This window comes from Dendropsophus ebraccatus, chromosome 8 (genome assembly GCF_027789765.1).
Source record: "Dendropsophus ebraccatus isolate aDenEbr1 chromosome 8, aDenEbr1.pat, whole genome shotgun sequence".
Lineage (NCBI taxonomy): Eukaryota > Metazoa > Chordata > Amphibia > Anura > Hylidae > Dendropsophus > Dendropsophus ebraccatus.
Genome location: NC_091461.1, coordinates 121542737 through 121568346, shown reverse-complemented (window position 1 = coordinate 121568346; position 25610 = coordinate 121542737). Strand labels below are relative to the sequence as shown.

Here is a 25610-nt window from a genome sequence, read left to right as displayed (position 1 = left end):
GAATTTTTGCGATAACAATCACCCTGTGTGTGAGATGGGCTTAAGTGATCTTAAAATGATCGTAATAAGGTTTTTTTCAAACGATATATCGTTACATCTAAACGCTGATCGTTCTGAAAAATACATTGTTACTTCAAAATCGTTAATAGTTTGATTGGGCGAATTATCTCTCCGTGTAAACGCACCATTACTTAGAGTTATATTGTGTTGCTAAAGTGTTCCCTTAATTTTGGTGAGCAGTGTATATATATATATATATATATATATATATATATATATACACAGCCCTTGCTGCACGATAGTTGAGCCATGTAATAGGATCAGTAAACGAGCGCTGATCAAGCAGAATGGCGCTTGTTTACATTGCTATTGGTCTGTTTACGCAGAAAGATTATCTGACAGATTATCTGCCAAAGATTTGAAGCCAAAGCCAGGAATTGATTTGAAAAGAGGAGAAATCTCAGGCTTTCCTTTATGATCTGATCTCTGTTTATAGTCCATTCCTGGCTTTGGCTTCAAATCTTTAGCCTGTTCTTTCTCTATTTAATTGTATCAGCATTCTTAAAAGGGCACCAATTTCTAATTTCGGTAAATTCAATCCTAAACATTTCTCTGACTCCCTCTCCAGGATTGCCATAGATTCCTGAGCAGGGGCGTAGCTAATGTCTCTTAGGCCCTGGTGCAAGAGGTCAACTTGGGCCCCCCCCCTTACCACATACTGACTAACACCACCGCTGCTATTGACTAATACCACCACATACTGACTAACACCACCGCTGCTACTGATTAACACTACCACATACTGACTAACACCACCGCTGCTACTGAATAAAATCCTCTGTACACAGATCACTATCACTTCATCCAGTCATATAGAGGTGGACGCACTCTACACAGGCTCTATACACCATATACATCACAGTGCAGTTATATCAGGTGACTCACAGGGGACGTCTTCTCTGATCGGAGTTCTTCCCTTTTCATCTTCTCCATCTGCCCTGGGCCATTATGAGAACTTTTTGGAGCCACAAATCCACAGAATCTGCCAGACAGACATATTAGGCTCCTCGCTCCTCACCATCCTCATCTCTCTACACACTGCACATCTGTACTGTCCCCTTTACACCCTCATTTAGTAGGTGATCACGCTTATAGTACATATCCCCCTATTGTATAAACCCCCCGTGTAGTCCACCTTATAGATGGCCCCCCAATGTTTCCCCCTTATAGATGGCCCCCAATGTTTCCCCCTTATAGATGGCCCCCAATGTTTCCCCCTTATAGATAGCCCCCTGTGTTGTCCCTATTATAGATGCCCCCCATTTTATCCCCCTTACAGATTGCCCCCATGTTATCAACCATATAGATGGCCCCCCATTTTATCCCCCTTACAGATGCCCCCCATGTTGTCCCCTCCTCCTGCCCCTCCATCATACTACAACCACCTCCACCATCATACCACTACACCCCCATCATCCTCTTGTTCCATCATCATACCACTACACCCCCATCATCCTCTTGTTCCATCATCATCATCATCATACCACTACACTCCTCATCATCCTCTTGTTCCTTTATCATACCACTACACCCCCATCATTCTCTTGTTCCATCATCATACCACTACACCCCTCATCATCCCCTTAAAAAAAAAAAAAAATCTATACTCACCTGAATAATTTCTGTAGCCCTCAGGTCACACGCGCTGGCGGGCTTCCCTCGGCGGGGGCGGGGCTTAGCGCGGAGGGGCGGAGCTTCGCGGGACCTGTTTTTATCCCAACGTGATGCTCCCTGCGCTGGAAGTTCTTCCCCCCGGCGCACACAGAGCTCTCTGGGGGCCGCAAGACAGCCGGGGGGCCCTGCCTCTTGTGATCGCAAGCAAAACATTGCTTGCGGTCACAAGAGGGAGTGGGAGGGTAGCAGTACAGTGGCGAGGGGGCCCCCCCTTGGTAGCGGCCCGGTCTCTACGCCACTGTTCCTGAGTACCCTGCCGTGCTGCGGTACAATGCTTGTTCAATGCGCTCTGTAATGCACTGCACTAGGTGACTATTGCAGTAATGATCTATCGACCACTCTAAAAGTCCCCGTGTACATCAAAAAAAAAAGTATATAAGATAAAATGTAATTAAAAAAATCCCCCCCTATAAAAAAAAACTAACTTTTTTCCGTTCCCTTTTCTATGTAAAACATAAAAAAAAAAAAATACACATGTTAGGTATCACTGAATCCGTTACGACCTGAAGAATAAAATTATTTTATTTAATTTATTTATTTATTTATTATTATTATTATTTAGGATTCCTGAATTTTGTTATCCGCCCAATAAGTTGATGGCTGCAGTCATATAGCTGAGCTCTTGCAGGGCCCCATTCTTCTCGCTCTTCTCTTCCCACAGAATGTGTTTTGCTCACTTCTTTAGTATTGTTATGAGTCATATCGCACCACATCTGCAGACACACCCTGATTTACTTTTGGTTTCTCTTGAGGTTTTTGCCTTCTCAGCATTCAAGGCAAAAAAAAAGAAAAGAAGAGACATTGCTGTAAATAATATATTTTCTGAAGTTGCAAATAACCCAAAAATATCAATATTTCTGTAGATTAGACCACTGCAAGGATTGAGAAACGTTCCCTCCATAACTAAATCAAAAGCTGAATTATTTTTACCATATATGGGCAATTAGACCCAAACTGACATTTCATGTTATAAAATAAATTATCAAGACATTTCTCAAAGACGAGGAGCTTACTGTTGGCCATGACGTCTTTCTCGGATAGGTTTTCCACAGTAACACTTGGCAAACAAAGTAAGACCTCATACGTTCCGTGCACAGTCCATATATAGAATGTACCACGAAACGGACTTCAGAACTCCCAGCATCGTCATTCCTGAGGGTGCTGTGAGCCCCAAAACAGTTAAAGGGATTTGTAATTTACGTCTATTGAAAAATCTCCAGTCTTCCAGTACTTATCAGTTGCTGTATGTCCTGCAGGAAGTGGTGTATTCTCTCCAGTCTGACACAGTGCTCTCTGCTGCCACCTCTGTCCATGTCAGGAACTGTCCAGAACAGGAAAAGTTTTCTATGGGGATTTGCTGCTGCTGTGGGCAGTTCCTGACATGGACAGAGGTGGCAGCAGAGAACACTGTGTCAGACTGGAGAGAATACACCACTTCCTGCAGGACATACAGCAGCTGATAACTATTAGAAGACTGAAAATTTTTAAATAGAAGTAATTTACAAATCTGAAACCAGTTGATTTGAAAGGGGCTAGGGGATCCGTGCCGCAATCCTCCTCCGGATTGTGTGAATAAGCCCTTATGTGATACAATATGATATCTGATTCGAACATCATTTAGAGCAATACATTTACCCATCCTCGTTCTGGCGATTACAGGAGTCTACAGGATTAAAGGCCATCGTACCTGCGATAGCAGCAATGTGAAATATCCCTTAAAATGTCCTTGAGGCTTAAAGTGAATGTGCCACTAGGTACATCAGTTTTTTTTTCCATTAACAGATTGGCGCTGGGACGCTCCTTTTTTTTTAACCACCACCCGATTCCTGTGCACGGCTCCGGTCTGTTATTGAGCACCAGCCCACCAGTGTGACGATCTGCCCTCCCCTCTGCGACGTGGCTCCTTTAGAATCATTAGAACTGTCCAGAGCAGGAGAGGTTTTCTATGGGGATTAGCTGCTGCTCTGGGTGTTTGGGGTAAACTCCCGCCGGGTCAGCTGTTACATTGGTGCAGTAGCTGAGTGGGTCTATGGGCACTTGTCACGGTAGCCTGGGGTGGTATAGGGCCCACCCCAGACGATATGACACCTCACAAACACCAAAAAGAGATTAACCCAAGTGTAGAGGTGTGGAAGAGATAAGCCAGAGTCCAGTGCAGAGTAAAACAATTTACTTAGGATAAACGTAGTGCAAAACAAGGAGAGTACAGTCCAGTGCAATACAAACAGTTACAATTTTGCAAGAGACTCAGATGCTTGTAGTTGAGGTAGAGACCAGGTACCAGGTGTAGTAAGAAGGTGCAATAGAGAGAATAGAGGGGGATAATACGAGCCCAGGCCTTATCTGGTTTGAGCAAACTCCCAAGCCTTCCCATCTGTCTTGCACTGTGCAGTGGAATACGTAGACTTTCCTTAGTATCTTTGTTCCACTGGGGTCAGTTCCTAATCCCTGTTAGGCTTCTCTCCCCTTGTAAAAGGCTTAGCCTTAGCGCTCATAACAACTACTGACTTTTCTAGTTGCTTCTGTTAGACTGACTCCAGACTACAACTAACTCCCCACACAAGTCCTAACTCCGGGGGTTTGTCTAATCATGTCTGTGATTGGTGAACTGTGTGTGTAGAGAGAGAGAGTGAATAGGCTAGAGAACAGAGAGAAGCACCTGCACCTGTGAGTGGTCAGAAAGGCAACATGTGACACATAACAGTTAACACCTGCAAGACTTCAGTCATGCATAGAATAAGTTACACAGAAACACAGTAGTGATGCAGTGTCCCAGAACAGCCCTTCTTATGCTCACACTTTCATTATAAACAGTTCTGTTCTGGAAAGCTATGGTCCACTGCAAACTGCGTGTATTGTGTCCCCCTTCTCAGTATTTAAGTCTGCCATTTCAGTCATTTATAGCATGTGTATTCAGGTATCAGTGTCTAAAGGTATTATGTCGCCTCCTAGAGTTCAAGGATGGTACTTCTCATGTGTATTCCTCTGTATATGCCTAATGGTGTGATGATGCAATGGCTGGATGTCACGTGACTGTGCCCTGCTTTCATGGTAACACCAATGGTCATCGAGCTTTTGGCTGGGGTTACCATGTGACTTCCTGTGCTACCTCAGTCTATTCCCTACCATCAAGGGGATAGGTTGTCTGTTAGTCCTCTCTCTCCCTGCTAAGGAGAGAGGCCTCTGTGTGCTCTGCTGCTCCAGTCCACTGGCTGTGTTCCTGTCTCAAGTCTCAAGATTCTCATCTGGGTGTCGATTCTTCAGTCATTCTTCAGTTCCTCTCATCATCATCTTCTCAAATCATCAACAGCAAGTATTCAATTCAAATCTCATTCCACCCAGCATCTCTGCTTCAGTATCACTACTACTCCCATTATTCAGCACGCTAATCTCACAGCCTATTGCAGCATCACCCATTATTCTGCTTTATTCAAGATTGCCTTATTCCCGGTTGCATCCGGAGAGACTGTTGCTACTAGTTACCACCGTTACAATAAATATACAACTACCGTTGTTTCTGAACCTTGGCATTGGTGTGATAATTGGTGCCCTGACTAAGGACAACGAAGAATCGCTTGCCCAGTATTCCCGCATGGTCAGGAGCCCGGTTTCCAGCTGTATCACCCTCGTGCCTAAACCGTGACCACTACATCCTACAGCTGCCCCGGTTCCTGCACCCATCCAACATCTGTATAGCGGAGTGGCCCCTAGGGGCCAGGGCATCGCAGTGACACCTAGTGGGAAAAACACTAACTGCAGTGGATACCTCATCCCACTTGTGTGAGCCCGAGAGTGTTACCTTACTCAAGTGCAATAAGACTTAGGGGCCCGTACTGGGTCACTATAAGAGCACTATGTCAGACTGGAGAGAATGCAGCACATACTGCAGCTGATAAGTACTGGAAGACTGGAGATTTTTTTAATAGAAGTGAATTACAAATCTCTGGCACTTGCTGGGACCAGTTCATTTGAAAGATTTTTTATTTTTTTTTGTGAACTACCCCTTTAAATCACATGTTGTGGGATCTGTCACTATCCTCCTCACTTTATTACGTGCACTGCAAAACTGATCTGTTACCGGATGTTTTAATTCACATTTAGCAAAAGCAGGTTAGGCTTGTTTCACATTGTGTTTTGTCCATCATAGGTGTCCATTTGCAGCATCCTGATGAGAAAAGGCTGGCAGTGTACACCGTGGCGGACAGCAGCCATTAGGTTATACGGCTAAAACAAAGCTACTCTATGACTCCATTCAGGATGTTAAAATGAAAGGTGAATTCTACCGAGTGGTGTAGAAACACTGGGGTTGCGTCCAAGTGTGATCCCAGAACCTAGAACACTTAGCTCCAGACCATCATCTCCGACACTGAAACCAGTATCTACATTTGGCCTTATTGTACATTCAACTGGGCCAACAGAAGTTGTAAAACTCCCGAGTTCTGTGGTGGTCTTGGCTCCAACTCTCTCTGGACCGATCTCATATCTGGCACTAGCGTTTGGACCCTTGGCTTCAACGGCCAACATACTGCACTCAGCTCCCACTCTAAATGTACTGCCTTCTACATAAGCTTCAGCCTTGGGGAGTCGCCTTCCAGGTTTATCTTCAAATGCATTAAGGTAGGTTCCAGCACGGACACATGGAAGATCCTCGTATACCCTGAAGGGTCTGTCAATATTATCAAGACCCAAACCTAAACCGATAGCATCTCTGACATCAATATCTGCGAATGGGTCAGTAGAAGCAGAGATACTTCCTAGTCCTGCTGTGGCCGTTGTTTCCAGTACATATGGCCGTGCTTCAGCTCTGACATCAGCGTATGGGCCGATGGCTTGGGTCGTCCATGCACCGCGCCTGACTCTCTCTCTTCCTACTCCGGCTTCAGCATAAAATCCAGCCCTGGGCTTTCCGGTTGTAAACCCATGGCGGTAGGCGCCAGCACGAGCGTATGGACCTTCGGAATATTCCTCCTCTGAATCAGACATGTCAGTAACCACTTATTCTATTTTTCTGCCTGCTGTGTACAGTAGATTTTTCTCCAGTCGTCACCGGCAGTTTTTATAACTAAGTCCAACGATCATACAAATGTCGTCTCCCAAGATGATTTCTTCTCTGTGAAACCAATAACTTAGAGTTAGTATTTATGGCATGTATATATATTTTCTACCAATGTTCCGCTATTGGGACTGGGGGGGGTAACTATTGGGCACTAGCTACATGAGGGATACTATGTACTAACTACTATATGGATGCACCAATGAGGTCTAACTACTATATGGAGGCACAAAGACTTAACTACTATATGGATGCACCAATGGGGCTTTACTAATATATGGGGGCACAAAGGACTTAACTAGTATATGGGGGCACTCAGAAAGCTTGTACCATATGGGAGATGCAGAGTACCTAATTGCTTCACGGAGAGGCATGCACATAGGGCACCTGACTACTTTACAGGCTCACAGAGGGAACCTAAGTACTCTACGGGGGCATGGAGGCAACCTCACTACTGTATGGAGGAACAATAGACTTGCACCACTTTATTAGAAAAATAACTTGTTTATGGGGAAGTAATTAGAAAAGATCCCAAACAGCCCCCCTAACATTAACAAAAAAAAAGTAAAAGAATAGAATGATGCCAACGTAAAATAATCATGTTGTCAATGAGAATTATTAGCTGATTTATGTGGCAGGACTATGCTAAATTTACCTCTAAAGTACAATGATGCCAGTGACGCAGGCTATAAACTGAGTGATACGTAAATGTACCAGGGGTTCTGAAGCCCTGCAGTTCCTGACACAGACATTGGTGGCAGCAGAGGGTCAGGACACCCCTTACTTCTACTGGTACCAAAGTATAAATGTAAATAAATATATAGATTATTTTTTTTTTTACATTTACTTATAGTTAAACTAAAAAGTGATATGAATACCTTATGAATGTACTGTAATAACAATGGCTCTTTTTCTCTCTGCTGGAATACCCCTGTAAGGGGTTAAATATACAACTATATTATATAAACCTGCAGATACTAAGCATACACTTACCTGCAGTGAGTAGCAGTGGATATCCTGGCTGAGTGGCTGCAGAGACGGATGATTCAGAGTTTTTACAGTAAAAGTATTTCCGCTTTCCTCCCTTATGGAGGTTTTCTGGGAAATAATAGATAAATAGTGATGAGCTGAATCCAAACTCTCTACATCTGACTCCCGGTGGCTGGAAAAGTTGGATGCCGCCCTAGGGAGTCCTGGAAAACATGGATACAGTCTATTGCCTATGGCTGTATCCACCAGGACTCCCTAGAGCCGCATCCAACCTCTCCAGCCACCAGGAGTCAGATATAGAGTTTGCCAAACCAGAGAGTATAGTGGGCACCACCCTATAACCTGAGTGCTAAACCAATGCATATAAGAAACACAGAAGGACTATGAAGAAAAAGCATATGCACAAAAAGGGAACACAAGAAGAAAATCTTTATTTAAATAACCCAACAATACACAAATTATATACAAAACAGGAGCAGTAACCTAGGGAGACAAGCCCTAAAAGCCACTCAAAATTAAAAACACTAAAATGTCATCCTTGGTGCGGCTGGTGTCCCAGCCTTGACACAGCCATCTGTCTGACCCCCCCGGACACAGCCACCGCCTGACCCCCCCGGACACAGCCACCGCCTGACCCCCCCGGACACAGCCCCCCGCCTGACCCCCCCGGACACAGCCACCGCCTGACCCCCCCGGACACAGCCCACTGTCTGACCCCCCCGGACACAGCCGCCCGCTTGGAACTCACAAGCCTGCTAGCTACAGGGCAAAGTTCACATTATAGAGTTATGGAGCAGTAGCTTCCTAATGTATCCAAGACATAGGCCACAAAAACATGGCCGCCGTATATGCATCATACAGAGCTTACTACAAGGCTGTTATACTATGGCTATGATACTGTCTAGCCAGAGGCCCCCTTTGTCAGGTAACCAGTTCACTGAATGGTACACTGAATTGCATTAGATATTGAGTTGCATAGAACGGCATACTAGATTATATATTGTAGGTGGATAAGATCCCTGAGCTCCAAGAAAATGGCACCCGTCAATTAGACTGAAATAGGTATGTAGTGTGGTCTTTTTGGACCACAAAAAGATGGTGTCCATGCGATCGCATTCATAATACGGTGTGAACGAGCTTCTATTAAGCGCATGTACCATCCTGTCTCATTAATTCATGTTGCTACAGTTCTAAAGTATGTAAAATGATGTCAATAACGTCACACATTACAATGTCTATCAATCACTGATTAAAAATTGCCAACTGTGCCCCTCACCATGTTGAACCAACTACAGTACCGTACGACAACATGCAGGTACCAGAGACATGTATACCCAGGGCCGTTTCAGCCATGAGGCAAACTGAGCTTTCTGCCTCAGACTCTTTACTCCACTAGGGGGCGGCACAATCCCTCACTTTCACCCGGTCTGCAGGTACATCACCAGGCACCTCTGCCCCCTCCTCAGGCCCCCTCTCCGTAGCTCAGTGATGGACAGCCTTGTCACTGGGGGAAGCTGTCTCCAAGCTGGCTGGCTGTCTCTGTTGGAGCAGAGAGAAGGGGAGGGAGGCCGAGCACCACAGTAGAGCTGACTGGAAGCTGTGTGTGCCCTGTCCCCTCCCATACAGCCTCATCTCCTGAGCCTCCACTGCTGGCCTGACATCTGCTGGAGGAGACAGACACAGGAGGTTAGTGTGTGTGTATACAGTATATATGTGGGTGTATACAGTATGTGTGTGTATACAGTATATGTGTGTATGTATACAGTATATGTGTGTGTGTGTATACAGTATGTGTGTGTGTGTGAGAATATATTTGTGTGTGTATATGGATAAATATATATATATACTTATATGTGTGTGTGTGTGTATGTGTATATATATACATATATATATATATATATATGTATTTGCGGCAGAATTGAGGCAGTTCTGAAGGCAAAAGGGGGTCCAACCCGTTACTAGCATGGTGTACCTAATAAAGTGGCCGCTGAGTGTATATATATAGAAATATCTGAACAAAACAAAAACGGCATTACTTCTCTGCACGGTGAACGCTATTAAAAGGGGGCTGTGTCCGCGGGGGGGGGGGGGGGGGGGTTTGGTCGGGCAGGGGGCTGTGTCCGGGGGGGGGGGGGGGGGGGGGGGGGCGGGGACGTTTGGGGCAGGGGGCTGTGTCCGGGGGGGGGGGGGGGGGGGGTCAGGCAGGGGCTGTGTCCGGGGGGGGGGGGGGGGTATTCAGGCAGGGGGCTGTGTCCGGGGGGGGTCAGGCAGGGGGCTGTGTCCGGGGGGGGTCAGGCGGGGGGCTGTGTCCAGGGGGTCAGGCGGGGGGCTGTGTCCAGGCTGGGACACCAGCCACACCAAGGATGACATTTTAGTGTTTTTAATGTTGAGTGCCATTTAGGGCTTGTCTCCCTAGGTTACTGCACCTGTTTTGTATACAATTTGTCTATTGTTGGGTTATTTAAATAAAGATTTTTTTTCTTGATGTGCTCCCTTTTTGTGCATATGCTTTTTCTTCATAGTCCTTCAGATGTAGTATTTGTGCTCAGGTGAACCCGAACATTCAGCAAGTTCACTCATCACTATTGATTAACAATGGCCGTGGAACATCCCCAATCCGAAACTCCATTGTAATGAACATAAATATCCATCAGCCTGTCCATAGACTATTGTTACACATGGTGTGATACATATTACAGTATATAGTGTCATATAAATGAATAACTACACACATTGGCGCCATTCTCAGATGACTGACTGTATATCACCCGTCATAGAACCCGAGGAGATGAGGAGGTGCAGTAAGTATTCAACAAGAACAATAGCCAGACAAGGCCAGGCAGGTAACGTACTGTCATAAGCAGTAAAGGGGGGGGGAGGTCGGGACGGGCAGCAGACAGGCGGAGGTCGGGACGGGCAGCAGACAGGCGGAGGTCAGGACTAGAGATGATCGAACCTCGGGATTTTGCAGGTTCGATCGAACTCGCCGTATTTATTCCTGATGCCTTCCCGTTCTGTGGGGAAGGAGGAGACAGCCCAAGTACCACCGGCTAAGGCATCAGGAATGAAATGCGGCAGGTTTGAGCTCGGTCGAATCTGCAAAATCCCGAGGTTCGATCGTCTCTAGTCAGGGCGGGCAGCAGACAGACAGGTGGAGGTCGGGAGGGGCAGCGGACAGGCGGAGGTCAGGAGGGGCAGCGGACAGGCGGAGGTCAGGAGGGGCAGCGGACAGGCGGAGGTCAGGAGGGGCAGCGGACAGGCGGAGGTCAGGAGGGGCAGCGGACAGGCGGAGGTCAGGAGGGGCAGCGGACAGGCGGAGGTCAGGAGGGGCAGCGGACAGAAATACATAGTAAAGATTAGAAGTTTAGTCAATAGCAAAGGAAATGGGATCAAACAACAGAATATGAAGGACATTAATCGTAGGACAAATCCTTTACTATAAATTAAAAAAAAAAAAAAAAAAGCAAAGTAGAAGATGAGAGAGGGAAGAGGAGTTATAAGAGCCATGAGCGCAGTCTGGAACAGGGTGTAATGTTCTGCAGAACACTGTTCTATACTTACCATCAGCAGCAGTCAGTAGCAGCAGACGTGTTTCTATCTCGTCCGAGTACAGGCGACTGATGGCCGTGCTTTATATAGCTGGAGGATTGTAGCTCTTTCTCCTGAACGGGATTTCTGGGAAGATGATTCATATTTGACCTGAGCAGATGATGTCAGAGCTGGAGCCGGGACGGGGTCCAGGTACATAAATATACAGTAATGGCGAGGGCCTCTTTACATTTATTCTACGGGAATGCTTGAGAAATATAAACACACTGGATACCGGAGCGTCTCAGTGCTCATAAATCCTCACCTCTAATAGAAAGAGGATAGCCAGGAATGAGCGTGTATGGCGGAGTCAGAATGGCTGAGAATTTTCTGTAATGTGGAGTTTTCCTCTCCTAATGGTAACAGTCACCTGGTCCAGATGAACAATATACAAAGACTGCTGTACGCTGAAATTCTTATTTAAAGGGGTACTCCGGCAAAAGCCTTTTTCTTCCAAATCAACTGGTATCAGAAAGTTATACAGATTTATCATTTACTTCTGTTTAAAAATCTTCAGTCTACCAGTACTTATCAGCTGCTGTATGTCCTGCAGGAAGTGGTGTATTCTTTCAAGTCTGACACAGTGCTCACCTCTGTCCATGTCAAGAACTGTCCAGTAGAAAATCCCCATTGAAAACCTCTCCTGCTCTGGACAGTTCCTGACATAGACAGAGGTGGCAGCAGAGAGCACTGTGTCATACTGGAGAGAATACACCACTTCCTGCAGCACATACAGCAGCTGAGAAGTACTGGAAGACTGGAGATTTTTAAACAGAAGTAAATTACTAATCTATATAACTTCGTGACACCAGTTGATTTTAAAGGGGGAAAAAAAATAAACAAACATTTAAGAAGAAAGATAAGGGAATTGGGGGCTTGGCGGGGCTGATATCCCTTGTTATTCAGATCTATTGGCGGGGTATTTGGACAAGTTGCTGCTTAGTTTGGGGGCTGAGTTTAGGTGATGACTCCGGTATTAAAGCTCCACTAAGGAAAACACAGGAGTGAGGTGGACTGGGCTTTCTTCAATGCCTGTTTCAGGCTATGTTCCCACTACGTAAAAATGAGGGCCGTCGGGCTCATGAGGTGGTGTGTAAGATTGCAGGACGGTGTTATTTGGGTGTTTGTTTGGGTATTTTTTTTCCTCTCCTTTTTTCCTTCTCTTTATTTATTTATTTATTTTTTTCCTCTTCGTAAATCCTGGTTTCCCCCTTTTCTACCTTTCTGAGTGAGGGGTATTGTATTAGAGGAAATGCAGGAAATAGGAAAAGGCTCTTTGAGTATTTAGATTAATTGTAGTGAAGAGGGTTTAAGTTAATTAAAATTTTTTTTATTTTTTTTGGATTTGTCTTCGTGGTGGGGACCTTAACTCAGAGATTAAAATAATTGTAAGGGGGGAATCTAATTTAAGTGTGTTATGTATTTAAGTGTGTTTTTTTAATATAAAATTGAATGAATAAATAAATAAATTTAAAAAATGACGGCCGTGTATTGGTAATGATGGCTGCAAACAACGTTCATGATCAGTATTTGCAGCTGTCAATGTTAAAAGACAGTGGCGACATCCCTGTGTGGGACCATAGCCTGTGGCTGCTGTCAGATTAGGCCTTGTTCTAGCCAATAATTAAAAAAAAAAAAAAAAAAAAAAGGGGGGGGGGGGGGGGGGGGGGAGGGGAAGAGGCCAGTTTGGGCATTTTTTGTCTCAAAACCACTGCATCCGAATCTTAAAGTCAATAGGAAGCTATGAAATACCATATGCAAATGAGGTTGTTGTTATCATCTTGCTATATTGTAGCATGCTAAGCTTTCCCACCCCCCCACCCCACCCCAAGAAAAAGTAAGCGGTGGGGGAAGAAAAAAACCAGCATGTCTATGTGCATAGCCGTTTATTTTCCAATGTTTTTTTCTCAATACAAAACCTGAAATCACATGATGAAAAATTCATATGACGATGATCCGCCAGTTAAAAAACGGTCTATACTTACTAAGGTTACAATGATAAATACACCAGGAGGAACGTAAAAATAGCAAAAAGCAGGAAAAAAAAACTGCTGCCATTTGTGGCCACTTTTTTTTATACTACCTTAAACTTTTGGAAAACTGCTAAATCATATAAAAAAATTAAATAAAAAATATACACCATGGCGTTTATTTGAGCAGAAAAGTTAGCTGTGAGTCAATGGACATTTATGCCTCTTGCTGAGTTTTTTTTTTTTTTTCTGCAAACGGTGGCGGTTCTCACCCATACAGTTCAATGGAATCCTTCTGTTAGGGGCCTATTCCACGGAGCGATAATCAGCTGAATCGCCCCAAGAACGATCAGCCGATGATCGTATTATCAACTGATCATTCTTTTAGGTTCAAACCTAAAATCATCGGTCGCCCCCCGCACATCGCTACATGGAATAGCGTTGTGCGGCAGTGACCGCCGCGGCCAGTGATTGGCTGAGCGGTCTGTCAGTTCAGACAGGCTTCTCTGAAGCTGCTGCGGCGCGGGATCGGGAGAGAAGGACCTGCGTCTGGACAGGTAATGTATGAAACAAGGGCTGCAAGGACATCGGTAACGATGTTCCTGCAGCCCTCGTTAAACGATTGTCGGACCGTGGAATAGGCCCAGTAAACGAGCGCCGATCTAGCAGATCAGCGCTCGTTTACATTGTTGATCGGGCCCTGCTCGGCCCGTGGAATAGGACCCTCAGTCTCAAAGTCACCAAAGGCGGAAAAAAAAAGCCATTCACAAATTAAGTAAAATACGCCAAGATCATCTTTGGCAGCTTTTTTGGTGTTTTTTTGGAGGCCAGAAAACCACCACACAAAAGCTGGGAGTGAAGCCCCCCCTTAAGAGTGTTTTTCCCAGCCCCCAAAAAACACCTCACAAAATGTATGTTCAACAGAAGAGGATTTGTAATTCACAGTCACTAAAAATAACTCGACGCATCATCAGACACATCAAAAGTCATTGATCAGAGCGAGTCTTCCTGTGATCAGATGATATAGCCGGGGAGAGAGTGCAGTGACCTCAGTGGTCATTCAGAGACAGGTACTTAAAGATTTTGTAAACAACATAAAGTTAAAAAAACAAACAAAAAAAAACAAAAACGAAACTGGTTCTGCAGAAGATAATAGTCACATACGTACGAGCATTCAGTGGCAGCAGATTTATATAGTAGAAGTATTTTAACTTTCCCTTTCTCCTACAGGGGATTCCGGGAAACGATCAAGACCACCCAACATGCCGAAACAGCCAAACAGTCACATACAGCAGCTAGACTACTGGTATATATGAAGGGTTACAGTAACAATCTGAATAGTATCTGATGTAAAGGGTTAACTACACACTGCGCAGATGTTCACAGCAATCTGTATTACTACACAAAGGAAGTATTGATGCCATCAGACCATGTATACGCATGTATGGCTATGTGCAAAATGTGGTGTTGAGCCTTTTTTTGGGCCACACTGGCACATAATTAGGGGCACGCACACACTCACATACAGAACACACACATACAAACTCTACATACACAGTGCAAATTCACACTCTGACATATACACATCCATGCTATCATATATACACACACAATCCCACATATAGTTCGGAAAATAAGTCTATGATCCGTTGCCGACCACTTACACAGAATGGAGGGGAGGGGAGGGGGGTAATATTTCTTAATGGGACATTCACCTGTGAGAGACAGAATCTATAGAACATTCCAGATAATCACATTGTTGGTTTTATACATAATTATTCCCCATTTTATTACATGAAATAAGGATTTGATCACCGACCGACCAGCAGGAATTCTGCCTCTCACAGAGCTGTTAGGGGCCTATTCCACAGAGCGATAAATCGTCCGAATCGGCCGATTATTGCTCAGTGGAATAGAGAAAACGATCCGATTATCGTGTCATCAGCTGATCGTTTATTTAGGCCAAAACCTAAAATCATCAGTCACCCACCGCGCATCGCTGCGTGGAATAGTGGTGAGCGGCGGGCGACAGACTATTTGAGAAGCAGCAGCATACATTACCTAGCAGGGCTTCTCCTCCGCTCCTTCTTCCTCCCCGGGTCCCGCAGCACAGCATCAGCTTCGGTGTGGCCTGACTGAGCTGTCAGACCGCTCAGCCAAACACTGGCCGGGACTGCCGTGCATTTAAGATAGGTGGTGGCCGGGTCATCCAGCATGACAATGACCTGAAACCCACAGCCGGGACAACTAAAAAGGAGACACACAGCCGGGACAACTAGGGAGGAAATCCACAGCCGGGACAACTAAGGAGGAAACCCACAGCCGGGACAACTAGGGAGGAGACACACAGCCGGGACAACTAGGGAGGAGACACACAGCCGGGACAACTAGGGAGGAGACACACAGCCGGGACAACTAAGGAGGCGAGACACAGCCGGGACAACTAAGGAGAAAACCCACAGCCGGGACAACTAAGGAGAAAACACACAGCCAGCACAACTAAGGAGAAGACCCACAGCAGGGACAACCAAGGAGAAGACCCACAGCCGGGACAACCAAGGAGAAGACCCACAGCCGGGACAACCAAGGAGGAGACCCACAGCCGGGACAACTAAGGAGGAAACACACAGCCGGGACAACTAAGGAGGAAACACACAGCCGGGACAACTAAGGAGGAAACCCCCAGCCGGGACAACTAAGGAGGAAACCCCCAGCCGGGACAACTAAGGAGGAAACCCCCAGCCGGGACAACTAAGGAGGAAACACACAGCCGGGACAACTAAGGAGGAGACACACAGCCGGGACAACTAAGGAGGAACCCCCCAGCCGGGAAAACTAAGGAGGAGACACACAGCCGGGACAACTAAGGAGGAAACACACAGCCGGGACAACTAAGGAGGAAACACACAGCCGGGACAACTAAGGAGGAAACTCACAGCCGGGACAACTAAGGAGGAGACACACAGCCGGGACAACTAAGGAGGAAACACACAGCCGGGACAACTAAGGAGGAGACGCACAGGCCGGGACAACTAAGGAGGAAACACACAGCCGGGACAACTAAGGAGGAGACCGACAGCCGGGACAACTAAGGAGGAAACACACAGCCGGGACAACTAAGGAGGAAACCCACAGCCGGGACAACTAAGAAGGGGACACACAGCCGGGACAACTAAGGAGGAAACCCACAGCCGGGACAACTAAGGAGGAGACACACAGCCGGGACAACTAAGGAGGAAACACACAGCCGGGACAACTAAGGAGGAAACACATAGCCGGGACAACTAAGGAGGAGACACACAGCCGGGACAACTAAGGAGGAAACACACAGCCGGGACAACTAAGGGGGAAACACACAGCCGGGACAACTAAGGGGGAAACACACAGCCGGGACAACTAAGGGGGAAACACACAGCCGGGACAACTAAGGGGGAAACACACAGCCGGGACAACTAAGGAGGAAACACATAGCCGGGACAACTAAGGAGGAGACACACAGCCGGGACAACTAAGGAGGAGACCCACAGCCGGGACAACTAAGGAGGAAACACACAGCCGGGACAACTAAGGAGGAAACAAACAGCTGGGACAACTAAGGAGGAGACCCACAGCCAGGACAACTAAGGAGGAGACCCCCAGCCGGGACAACTAAGGAGGAAACCCCAGAAATATTACCCCCCGGTAATCGGCTGTGGATCAGAGACTTATTATCCTACCTGTACACCATATAACACGTGAACGTCCCCGTAGAACACAGGTGATGGTATTTCTGCAGGAAGGCAGCAAAGTTTTTAAGTGTTAAGAAAGTGGAAAAAAAATCATAACCAGGATTTTCTGAAGATTAGATTTTAATTGCAAATCATAAATGCAGATCTAATAAAATAATTTGCTCTAACATTTCATTAGGAAATAAATAAATACAAAGGCGAGACCAGTTCTGGGGATGGAAAAAAAATAATGAAATGTGGAGGAGTTGGGGGGGACGGGCAGATTTACACATCAGGGTATCGGGGGGAGAGGAGATGCTGAACACAAAGTTATAGAAGTTTTGGAATTACTGGTTATGTCTCATAAAATGCCAGATTCTTTGTATATATACACGAGAGGATATAGAATCGTATTCAGGTCCTGTAATCATCATGGACGCCTGGGCGAACCTTCTTTACACGGCCGCCCAGGTGAGTTCTTTCCATTAAAGTGCACTTGTTGCCTACATACAGTGGAGGCAGCCATTGTGTCAGACATGAAGGAGGTGATAGCTGGACAATGATGAGAGGACAGCCTCAGAGCACAGACGCCTTCCCTGCCAACAGGTCACATGGACATTTAAAGCAGAACAGGAAAAAAAAACAGGACTGTGATTTTTTTTTTTTTAATTTTCTTATAGGGTGAAGAGTGAAGGTGACGACGATGCTGTCGGCTCACCGTGCCCGGCGTGAATTGTCACTCTGTAGAAGTCCAGTATCCCTGAGTAAGGAACCGCTGCAGTGTAAGGGGGCTCAGCACCACAGGGAAGATCTTCAGCTAGAAATAGTGTGAGAGAGAGAATACCTTCCGTTCTGGGTTTCAAATGATACTTTATTTCGAGAAGAGGTTCTGCTACAATAGTCCTGTACTTAGTGCCTGAGGGGAGGCTGCCTCTTCAGTAATGGTTCATCGTAGACCCAGCATTCTCCATCCTCGTGGAACAGCTAAGAAAACAAGACACTGTGCATTATTTATGGGGGTGCGTCCTGCTAAACGCTGCGCGTATCGGATACTTATGTAAAGTGGAAGGTAATGATCTTTACACGGTATGTGGTGTACTGGTATACGGGTGTAAAGAATATACAGACAGGGTTACAGAACGCTTGATCTATTAATCTATTATTCACTCTTTCCTACTGTACATGCCAAGAGACCGGCTTACATGTCATGAACCACATTTACTGTATGTTACAGACACCAATGCACCTCACTGGAAGGGAGAGTGACCTTGTGGGAAAAGGGACATGGTGCACCAATAATCTGGCTTAGGGCCCATTCACACACTGCACCTCACCTCATATGTAGTGCATCTCACTATAAGGGTACATTCACACACTGCACCTCACCTCATATGTAGTGTGCCTCACTATTAGGGTACATTCACACACTGCACCTCACTTCATATGTAGTGTGCCTCACTATTAGGGTACATTCACACACTGCACCTCACCTCATATGTAGTGCATCTCACTATTAGGGTACATTCACACACTGCACCTCACCTCATATGTAGTGCATCTCACTATTAGGGTACATTCACACACTACAGATCTGCTGTGGATTTTCTGCAACTTATAGTATATTCAGTTATTTGCCGTCGGCAGTGGTAACTACCGCCATCTAGTGATCATTTCTATATTATTCCCACTGCAATTAATTTTATATTGTAGCGCCACCTAGTGCCCACATTCATAGTTACCGTGCTGTTATATACCTTGTAGCCAGTACTGCATGCACCGATATTTATTACCGTATATACTTGTTCATGATAAATAACCCGGGAACCCACAATCTCCTCATTTTTAAAAGGTGATTTTATGTTTTATTACACTAGTGATGTCATCAATAAAGTTTATATTTTGACAGACCATGTGATCTATTCATCTATAATTCACACGACAGAGCAGATTGTACGCCGCATTTATTGTACGTGTTAGAGTCTACTTCACCTCACTTAAAGGGAGTGTGACCTAATGGGACCTAAAAGTGATATCAGGCTACATTCACACACTGCAGATCTGCAACTGATCATATAGACATTTGTTGTGCAGAAACACTACACAACATGCAGCATGTGAACGTACCCTTAAAAGGGGCACTCCGGTGAAAATCCTTTTCTTTAACATCAACTGGTGTCAGAAAGTTATACAGATTTGTAATTTACTTCTTTAAAATCTCCAGTCTTCTAGTACTTATCAGCTGCTGTATGTCCTGCAGGAAGTGGTATATTCTCCCCAGTCTGACACAGTGCTCTCTGCTGCCACCTCTGTCCATGTCAGGAACTGTCCAGAGCAGGAGATGTTTTCTATGGGGATTTGCTGCTGCTCTGGACAGTTCCTGACATGGACAGAGGTGGCAGCAGAGAGCACTGTGTCAGACTGGAGAGAATACACAACTTCCTGCAGGACATACAGCAGCTGATAAGTACTGGTAGACTGGAGAATTGTAAATCTAAGTTAATTACAAATTTGCGTAAACTTTCTGACACCAGTTGATGTAAGAAAAAAAGATTTTTGCTGGCATACCCCTTTAACGCTGATTAAAGCAAGGAGCTACATGAACAATCTACAGAATGCTCTGTAGGTGAACACCCAACCAATCAAAACTTTTGATGTGTCTTTTTAAAGTGACGGTGCCCATTTATTAACAATTAATCATTCAAAGAGCAGAATTATTCTTCCAGCTTCCCCCTATACTTGTGTGAGAGGATTCGCTCACTTACTCGTGTCTCCCACTGCATCTCCTTCTCTTTGCGCTCCCTCGCTTCCGCTCGCTGCTTCTCCTCCAGCCGGTGCTTCGCCTCTGTGGCTGCATCGATGTCTCTGATTTTCAAGTTTAAGGTCACATCTTTCCATAACCTGATATTAAGTAAATGCCCAGTAAGATGGAGTCGTGTAAATCAATGGAGCTGAGCTGTAATAACACACACAACCTGAGGACAAGTTCTAATCCTGGAGAACCCCTTCAAGTGACTTCACCATCACACATCTTTATTCATCAATCACATAGCTGAGAGTATAGAGTAACATAATGTGCCCAGAAAACTCACCTTCTAGATTCGTATTCTACCTGATCTTCCAACTTCCGGACCTTCTTCTTGACTATAGGCATTTTCTTGGTATCTATAAAAACTACATTCTCCTGTAGAAGAGAAGACCAGCAATGGCTGAACACAAACTCAGGACAACAATGAAAAACTTTGGGGATGCAGAAGATTAGAAAAACATGGCAGCTTGAGTTTACAAACGGAGCCACTCGTGTCTACTGGCTGGGTCTGGTACTGCAACTCTGCCCCAATAAAGTCAATGGGGTTAGGCGCACAAAGCACATGGATGAGAAGGACATCCATGCTTGACCAATGTTATAGGACCCTTGTCTATCTATATTTCCTACGTGGGCATAAGGAAGTTGTGGGATCCCGATGGAAGGCGCAATGACAGCCGCTCTTCTTCTGATGGACTTTTATTTTAAAGCGACTCTGTACCCACAGAGTCCTAAAAAACAACTTTTAAACTTGCAGCCCCGTGCCCAACGGGAGTATCTGTGCCCTAACTTTGTACCACCCCTCCTCCCCACCCTCTTCTTCATTAGGAATGCCACTGGAACATTTTCTCCATGCTGAACATTGCACAGGTCCTTAATGATCCAGCCCATGTGCTGGGCTGACACAGGTGGGGAATAGGAGGCAATCTGCCTGGAGCATTCCTAATGATGAAGAGGGTGGGGAGGAGGGACGGAGGGGTGGTGCAAAGTTAGGGCACAGATACTCCCCCGTTGGGCACGGGGCTGCAAGTTTAAAAGTTGTTTTTTTAGGACAATAACTGCATCCCCTGCCGAACGGACCCCAGGACAGATCTTTGATTAAAAGCAGCTATCTGATGGTACAAGTGGTTTGGGGGGTCAGATTGTAGGTACAGAGTCACTTTAATACATGTGGACTTATTTATCTAAACGGCAAAAACTTAGATTCTACTCACAATACATTGGACACCAAAAGGGCTGAATGATCATCTGGATAGGTGGTCTAATATTATAGTGAGTTATTAGCAGTCCTATGCTAGTAATATATACATGCACTAGTAAAGTTACTATAGACCATCCATTACCCCATTTGCATATTTCGCATACATGACGCCATTCCATTCTCCTTCCACCGAACAGAAAGATTTCTTGTCATTGGGAGGGCTGTGGAGAACAGACAGACATGTTAGGCTCCATTCATACACACACACACATACATTATATATACATATATTTATATATATATATTACACACACACCCCATTTTACAATGGTCCATTGTGTCGTTTTTTTCTTAACTGCATAAGCTGACAGTCCCCCTATAGATAATGTGTAAGCTGACAGTCCCCCTATAGATAATGTGTAAGCTGACAGTCCCCCTATAGATAATGTGTAAGCTGACAGTCCCCCTATAGATAATGTGTAAGCTGACATTCCCCCTATAGATAATGTGTCATAATATCTCAGCCTCATAACATCCACCAGCATCAGACTAGGACCCGTTCCACTATATCACGGGCCGGGAGCTGCTTCCTTTGCCACATAGTCCGCTCACTTGCTTATTTGCCATTGGCGCTATATACGCATTATTATACTGCTGACATATCCCTGGCCTCACAGTACAGCCCACACTTTCTGGATTACCCCCGTGTACTTTCAAAGTCAGATATTACCAGACCACTCACTAGATTTCCGCTGTTACTCTGTGCTTCTTGCCGCCATAGAAGGGTTTGGTATGGAAGGTGATTGTGGCGCTGTACCCGGTCTTGGAACAATTAATGGTGCATTCTCCTCCCAGCTCCACCCAAGGCACAGTCAGTATGGACCTGAGGACAGACGTCACTTTATCCACCAAATTTACAATATATAACAACCAATGTAGCCCTGTCCGGCGTTACTCACCTCCCATAACCATTGGGAAAAGTTAGGATGTAGTGTTCATCATAGTCCAGACAGGACACACAGCCTAGAGAGGAAGTCAGTGACATCAGACGGGTTCAGCTCAGAGAATTATCGGATATATAGCTACGGCAGCTCTACCTTACCCTGCCCAATATTATGGACTCCGATGGACATCCCCAAGAATTTGGACTTTGTCCATATGTGAGCATTGAACTGTATCCTCTTGTTATAACATTCGGCATAAAAGGCTGAAACTACATATAAAAGAAAAAATAAAAGTTATGTTTTACATACAAGATCATACAATGCTGCAGATATATTTACCATCACATACGATTCCATGGAAAGCCTCCTCTATGTAACACAGTATCTGTACCGTGAATGTACGCAGAGTCTCCTAGAGGTGGAGACCGGGAGCCTCACTCACTACCTGGCAGACTGATCACTTGGAAAATGGAGTCACGAGGGCTGGGATTCAGTGACAGCAGTGATGGCGGATCACTAGATATGAAGCTATTTTATTACAGGTGGAGGTCTAACCTTTAGGTCTTTCAACGATCCGGCAATGCCAGCTTACTGGGTGAATGTGGCACCATAGGTCCCTGCACATGGGGTGGCCAGGAGCGCTGCTCTGCAGGGGAGATACTGAAGACAGCACTGCAGTCCCCTCATCCTCAGGTCTGAGAAGGTATATCCCTAGCAATATTCTAGGACTTCTAGGGATTCCCATAATATTCTATATACTGGTAATCAGGTAGAATACCTTAACCCTAATCCAACTATTGCTCTGGCCCCAATAACCCTACACGCTCACACATCAGGCACCTTTACATAGGTGTATGTTTAGTGTTTGGATTGTGACATATTTATAAAAAAAAATCCCTATTTTTATGGACCACTTTGGGATTTGAAGACGATCCAGCATCAACACAAAGATTCAATAAATTTCCCCAAACAGAGCCGGATCTAATGTTTACTCTATACATCTGTCTCTATATCCATCTCTCTAATCTACTGCTCTATGTTTCTCCCTATCCATCCATATATCTCTCTACATCTCCTATCCATCCCACAGTCTAGGGACAATGTTATCTGGAAGTGGAAATTACCACACAACTTACTTGGCGGATGGTGCGAGACCTGCTCGGACACAAAAGTCACATTGTTTTTGGAAGCCCAGGGAACTGGTCCTTCAGATACCGGCTCCTAAAATAGAATGAGACATCACTCTGCTGTTATAGGCAAAATCAGACACGATCGCTACAATGATATTGTGAAGGGGATATCCACTAATATTGATCACAAGCTTTAAATAAGAAACATCTAGAAAACATATTGCTGTTACAAGCTTATGGCCGGGTGTTCCTATGATTCCCTCTCAGAACATCCATCTGATACGCCGGTGCTGGTGGTCACACATGCTCAGTCCCTCTTGTACAAAGGCCGTACAGGTCGGTCAAAAAGAATCAACACAATAGAGGAGACTTTTGGTTTTTATTAAAAACCTGTCCATTACTGATGAGAGCACCAGGGGGCGCCATAACCAAATGCAACCGAAACCATATGATCTATTGGTAACTCAGGACTGGCAGCAAAGTGACTGAATCCAACTCACAGAGTCCTCGTTGTCCTGCCCCGGTAGGTCCCAGTGGCACAGGAAGACTTCTCCTAGGATGGGGTTGTAAGGCTTCTTTGCGACAGAGCCCTTTCTGCCAGCATGGAACGCAGACAGGTACCATCTCACCACCTGGACCATCCTGTCTTTGGGATCTTTGTGGTCACCGATACTAAAAGTAACGACATATAAAAGTGTTCATCTTTTGGTGTAAACATTTTTCCCACCATCTATTTCCCCAGCATCACAGTTCGGTGTGGCCTTTATTATACACAGATAGACGCCAGTTCATACTGATTTTGTGGCTTCAGGTCTTAAAGGGGTACTCCAGTGAAATTTTTCAAATCAAGTGGTGTCAGAAAGTGCCAGAGATTTGTAATTTATTTTATTTTTAAAATTTCCAGTCTTCCAGTACTTATCAACTGTCCAGAGCAGCAGCAAATCCCCATAGAAAACCTCTCCTGCTCTGGACACTTCCTGACATGGACAGAGGTGGCAGCAAAGAGCACTGTGTCAGACTGGAGAATACACCACTTCCTGCAGGACATACAGCAGCTGATAAGTACTGGAAGACTGGAGATTTTTAAAATAAAGTAAAATGACAAATCTGTATAACTTTCTGACACCAGATGATTTGAATTTTTTTTACGCAGCTTACTATGACATACTGGCCATGACCAAATTTTAAAAAAAAGAGACCCAGGTGTGAACTTAGTCTGAACTTTTATTAAGTGACATTAAGCAAATACCTTACAAACAGGTCGGGATGTGCAAAGAAATCGGCATACATCTCCAGCAAGGATCTTCTTTCTAGGATAAATGTTGGGAGCACAACCTGCATAAAAACAATAGGTTATATGAATATTAAAGGGTTATACAAGATCAGAAACACAAAAGCCAATTTCCTCCATAAACAGCGCCATCCCCGTCTCTGGTTGTATGTGGTATTACAATTCCGCTCAATTCACTTGGAGGAACTAAGGGTGGCACTGTTTCTGGAAGAAAGGGGTCATGATTTTCTAAGCCTGGATAACCCCTTTAACATAAGATGTCATGGTAACCCGAGCATTTTATGTGAACAGGTTTTAGGTTTGCTAGGTCTTTAAAAAGCCAACCACCTAATGCCCACATGTAACATCTTTAAGACTGACAGGCTGCACATTGCTGGGCTTTTGCAGCTCAGTGAAACACCCCCACCTAATCTGCATAAATCTTCTAAAGTGAATATCTCGGATCTAAAGCAATGGATTCACATAAGAGTAGCCCTATTGGGTAATGCCATTACATTAGACAACAAAAAGCTGCCGACAGGTCAGCTTCAAGGGTTTATTAGGCTCCCGTTTTCGGGCCCCTCCTGCAGGACACAACATGCTTTATAGATATGAATGTCTTGGTGGCAGCACTTAAATTGTAACCTCACCTGGGACAATGTAATCCTATGATGATGCTCAGTTAAACCAATATCAATGCCAAAAAAGAACCGGACGCTGAAGTTTTTATCATAGGTTTTTGGCACAAACACAAACCTTCCATTACCACAGTCTGCGGGGAACGTGTTTATAGAACGTATCCTGTTTTCTGTCTGACTGGTTCTAAACAAGTGGAAAGTACACAGCGAGTTGTGAGCCGTGCTGCTGAGACGAAGTTAAGTTCTCACCTTAGTCAGGTCCATGCCCAAGCGGACCTGCGACAGGAGATGCATGATAACGCTTTTGTGTTCCTCCACCGATTCTCCTTCCCCATCGTCATCACGGTCATCCTGAGTGTCAAACTGTTCTGTAGGAAAAAGACAACATTAAAATGTAAAGTGTCTACAGTAAATGACCTATTCTTTGAATAAAGTCTATTTTTTTGGATTTTTTTAATAAGATTTTATTGTAGGCGTCTTCCATGCTCAGGCGGCAGCAGTTTCAGGGCTCCCAGGGAGTCACACAAGTGACACAACTACATAGAGGTGACAACAGATGAAGCTCACAGCTCAGACCTCCCC

General features: G+C 45.1%; 2 protein-coding genes across 7 annotated transcripts in view; both read right to left on the bottom strand.

Annotated features, from left to right (window-relative positions):
• Window positions 1-5900: 5900 nt before the first annotated feature.
• LOC138798875 (uncharacterized) lies at window positions 5901-6864 on the bottom strand. The gene has a single exon (XM_069979495.1). It carries the CDS (start codon window positions 6715-6717, stop codon window positions 5995-5997), a length of 723 nt encoding a protein of 240 aa, XP_069835596.1. The 5' UTR covers window positions 6718-6864; the 3' UTR covers window positions 5901-5994.
• A 10301-nt stretch (window positions 6865-17165) lies between these two features.
• OSBPL9 (oxysterol binding protein like 9) overlaps window positions 17166-25610 on the bottom strand; it is a 73094-nt gene continuing 64649 nt past the window's right edge. For all 6 annotated transcript variants that reach the window (XM_069981595.1, XM_069981596.1, XM_069981597.1 and 3 more), the window contains 11 exons: window positions 25278-25396; window positions 24370-24455; window positions 23621-23792; window positions 23127-23211; window positions 22149-22259; window positions 22006-22069; window positions 21789-21929; window positions 21189-21267; window positions 20132-20223; window positions 19805-19940; window positions 17166-18026 (listed from right to left, as the gene is read on the bottom strand). In XM_069981595.1, the coding sequence (XP_069837696.1) occupies window positions 17952-18026; window positions 19805-19940; window positions 20132-20223; window positions 21189-21267; window positions 21789-21929; window positions 22006-22069; window positions 22149-22259; window positions 23127-23211; window positions 23621-23792; window positions 24370-24455; window positions 25278-25396 (1160 nt within the window). In that variant the 3' untranslated portion in view covers window positions 17166-17951. The remainder of the gene's footprint in view (window positions 18027-19804; window positions 19941-20131; window positions 20224-21188; window positions 21268-21788; window positions 21930-22005; window positions 22070-22148; window positions 22260-23126; window positions 23212-23620; window positions 23793-24369; window positions 24456-25277; window positions 25397-25610) is intronic.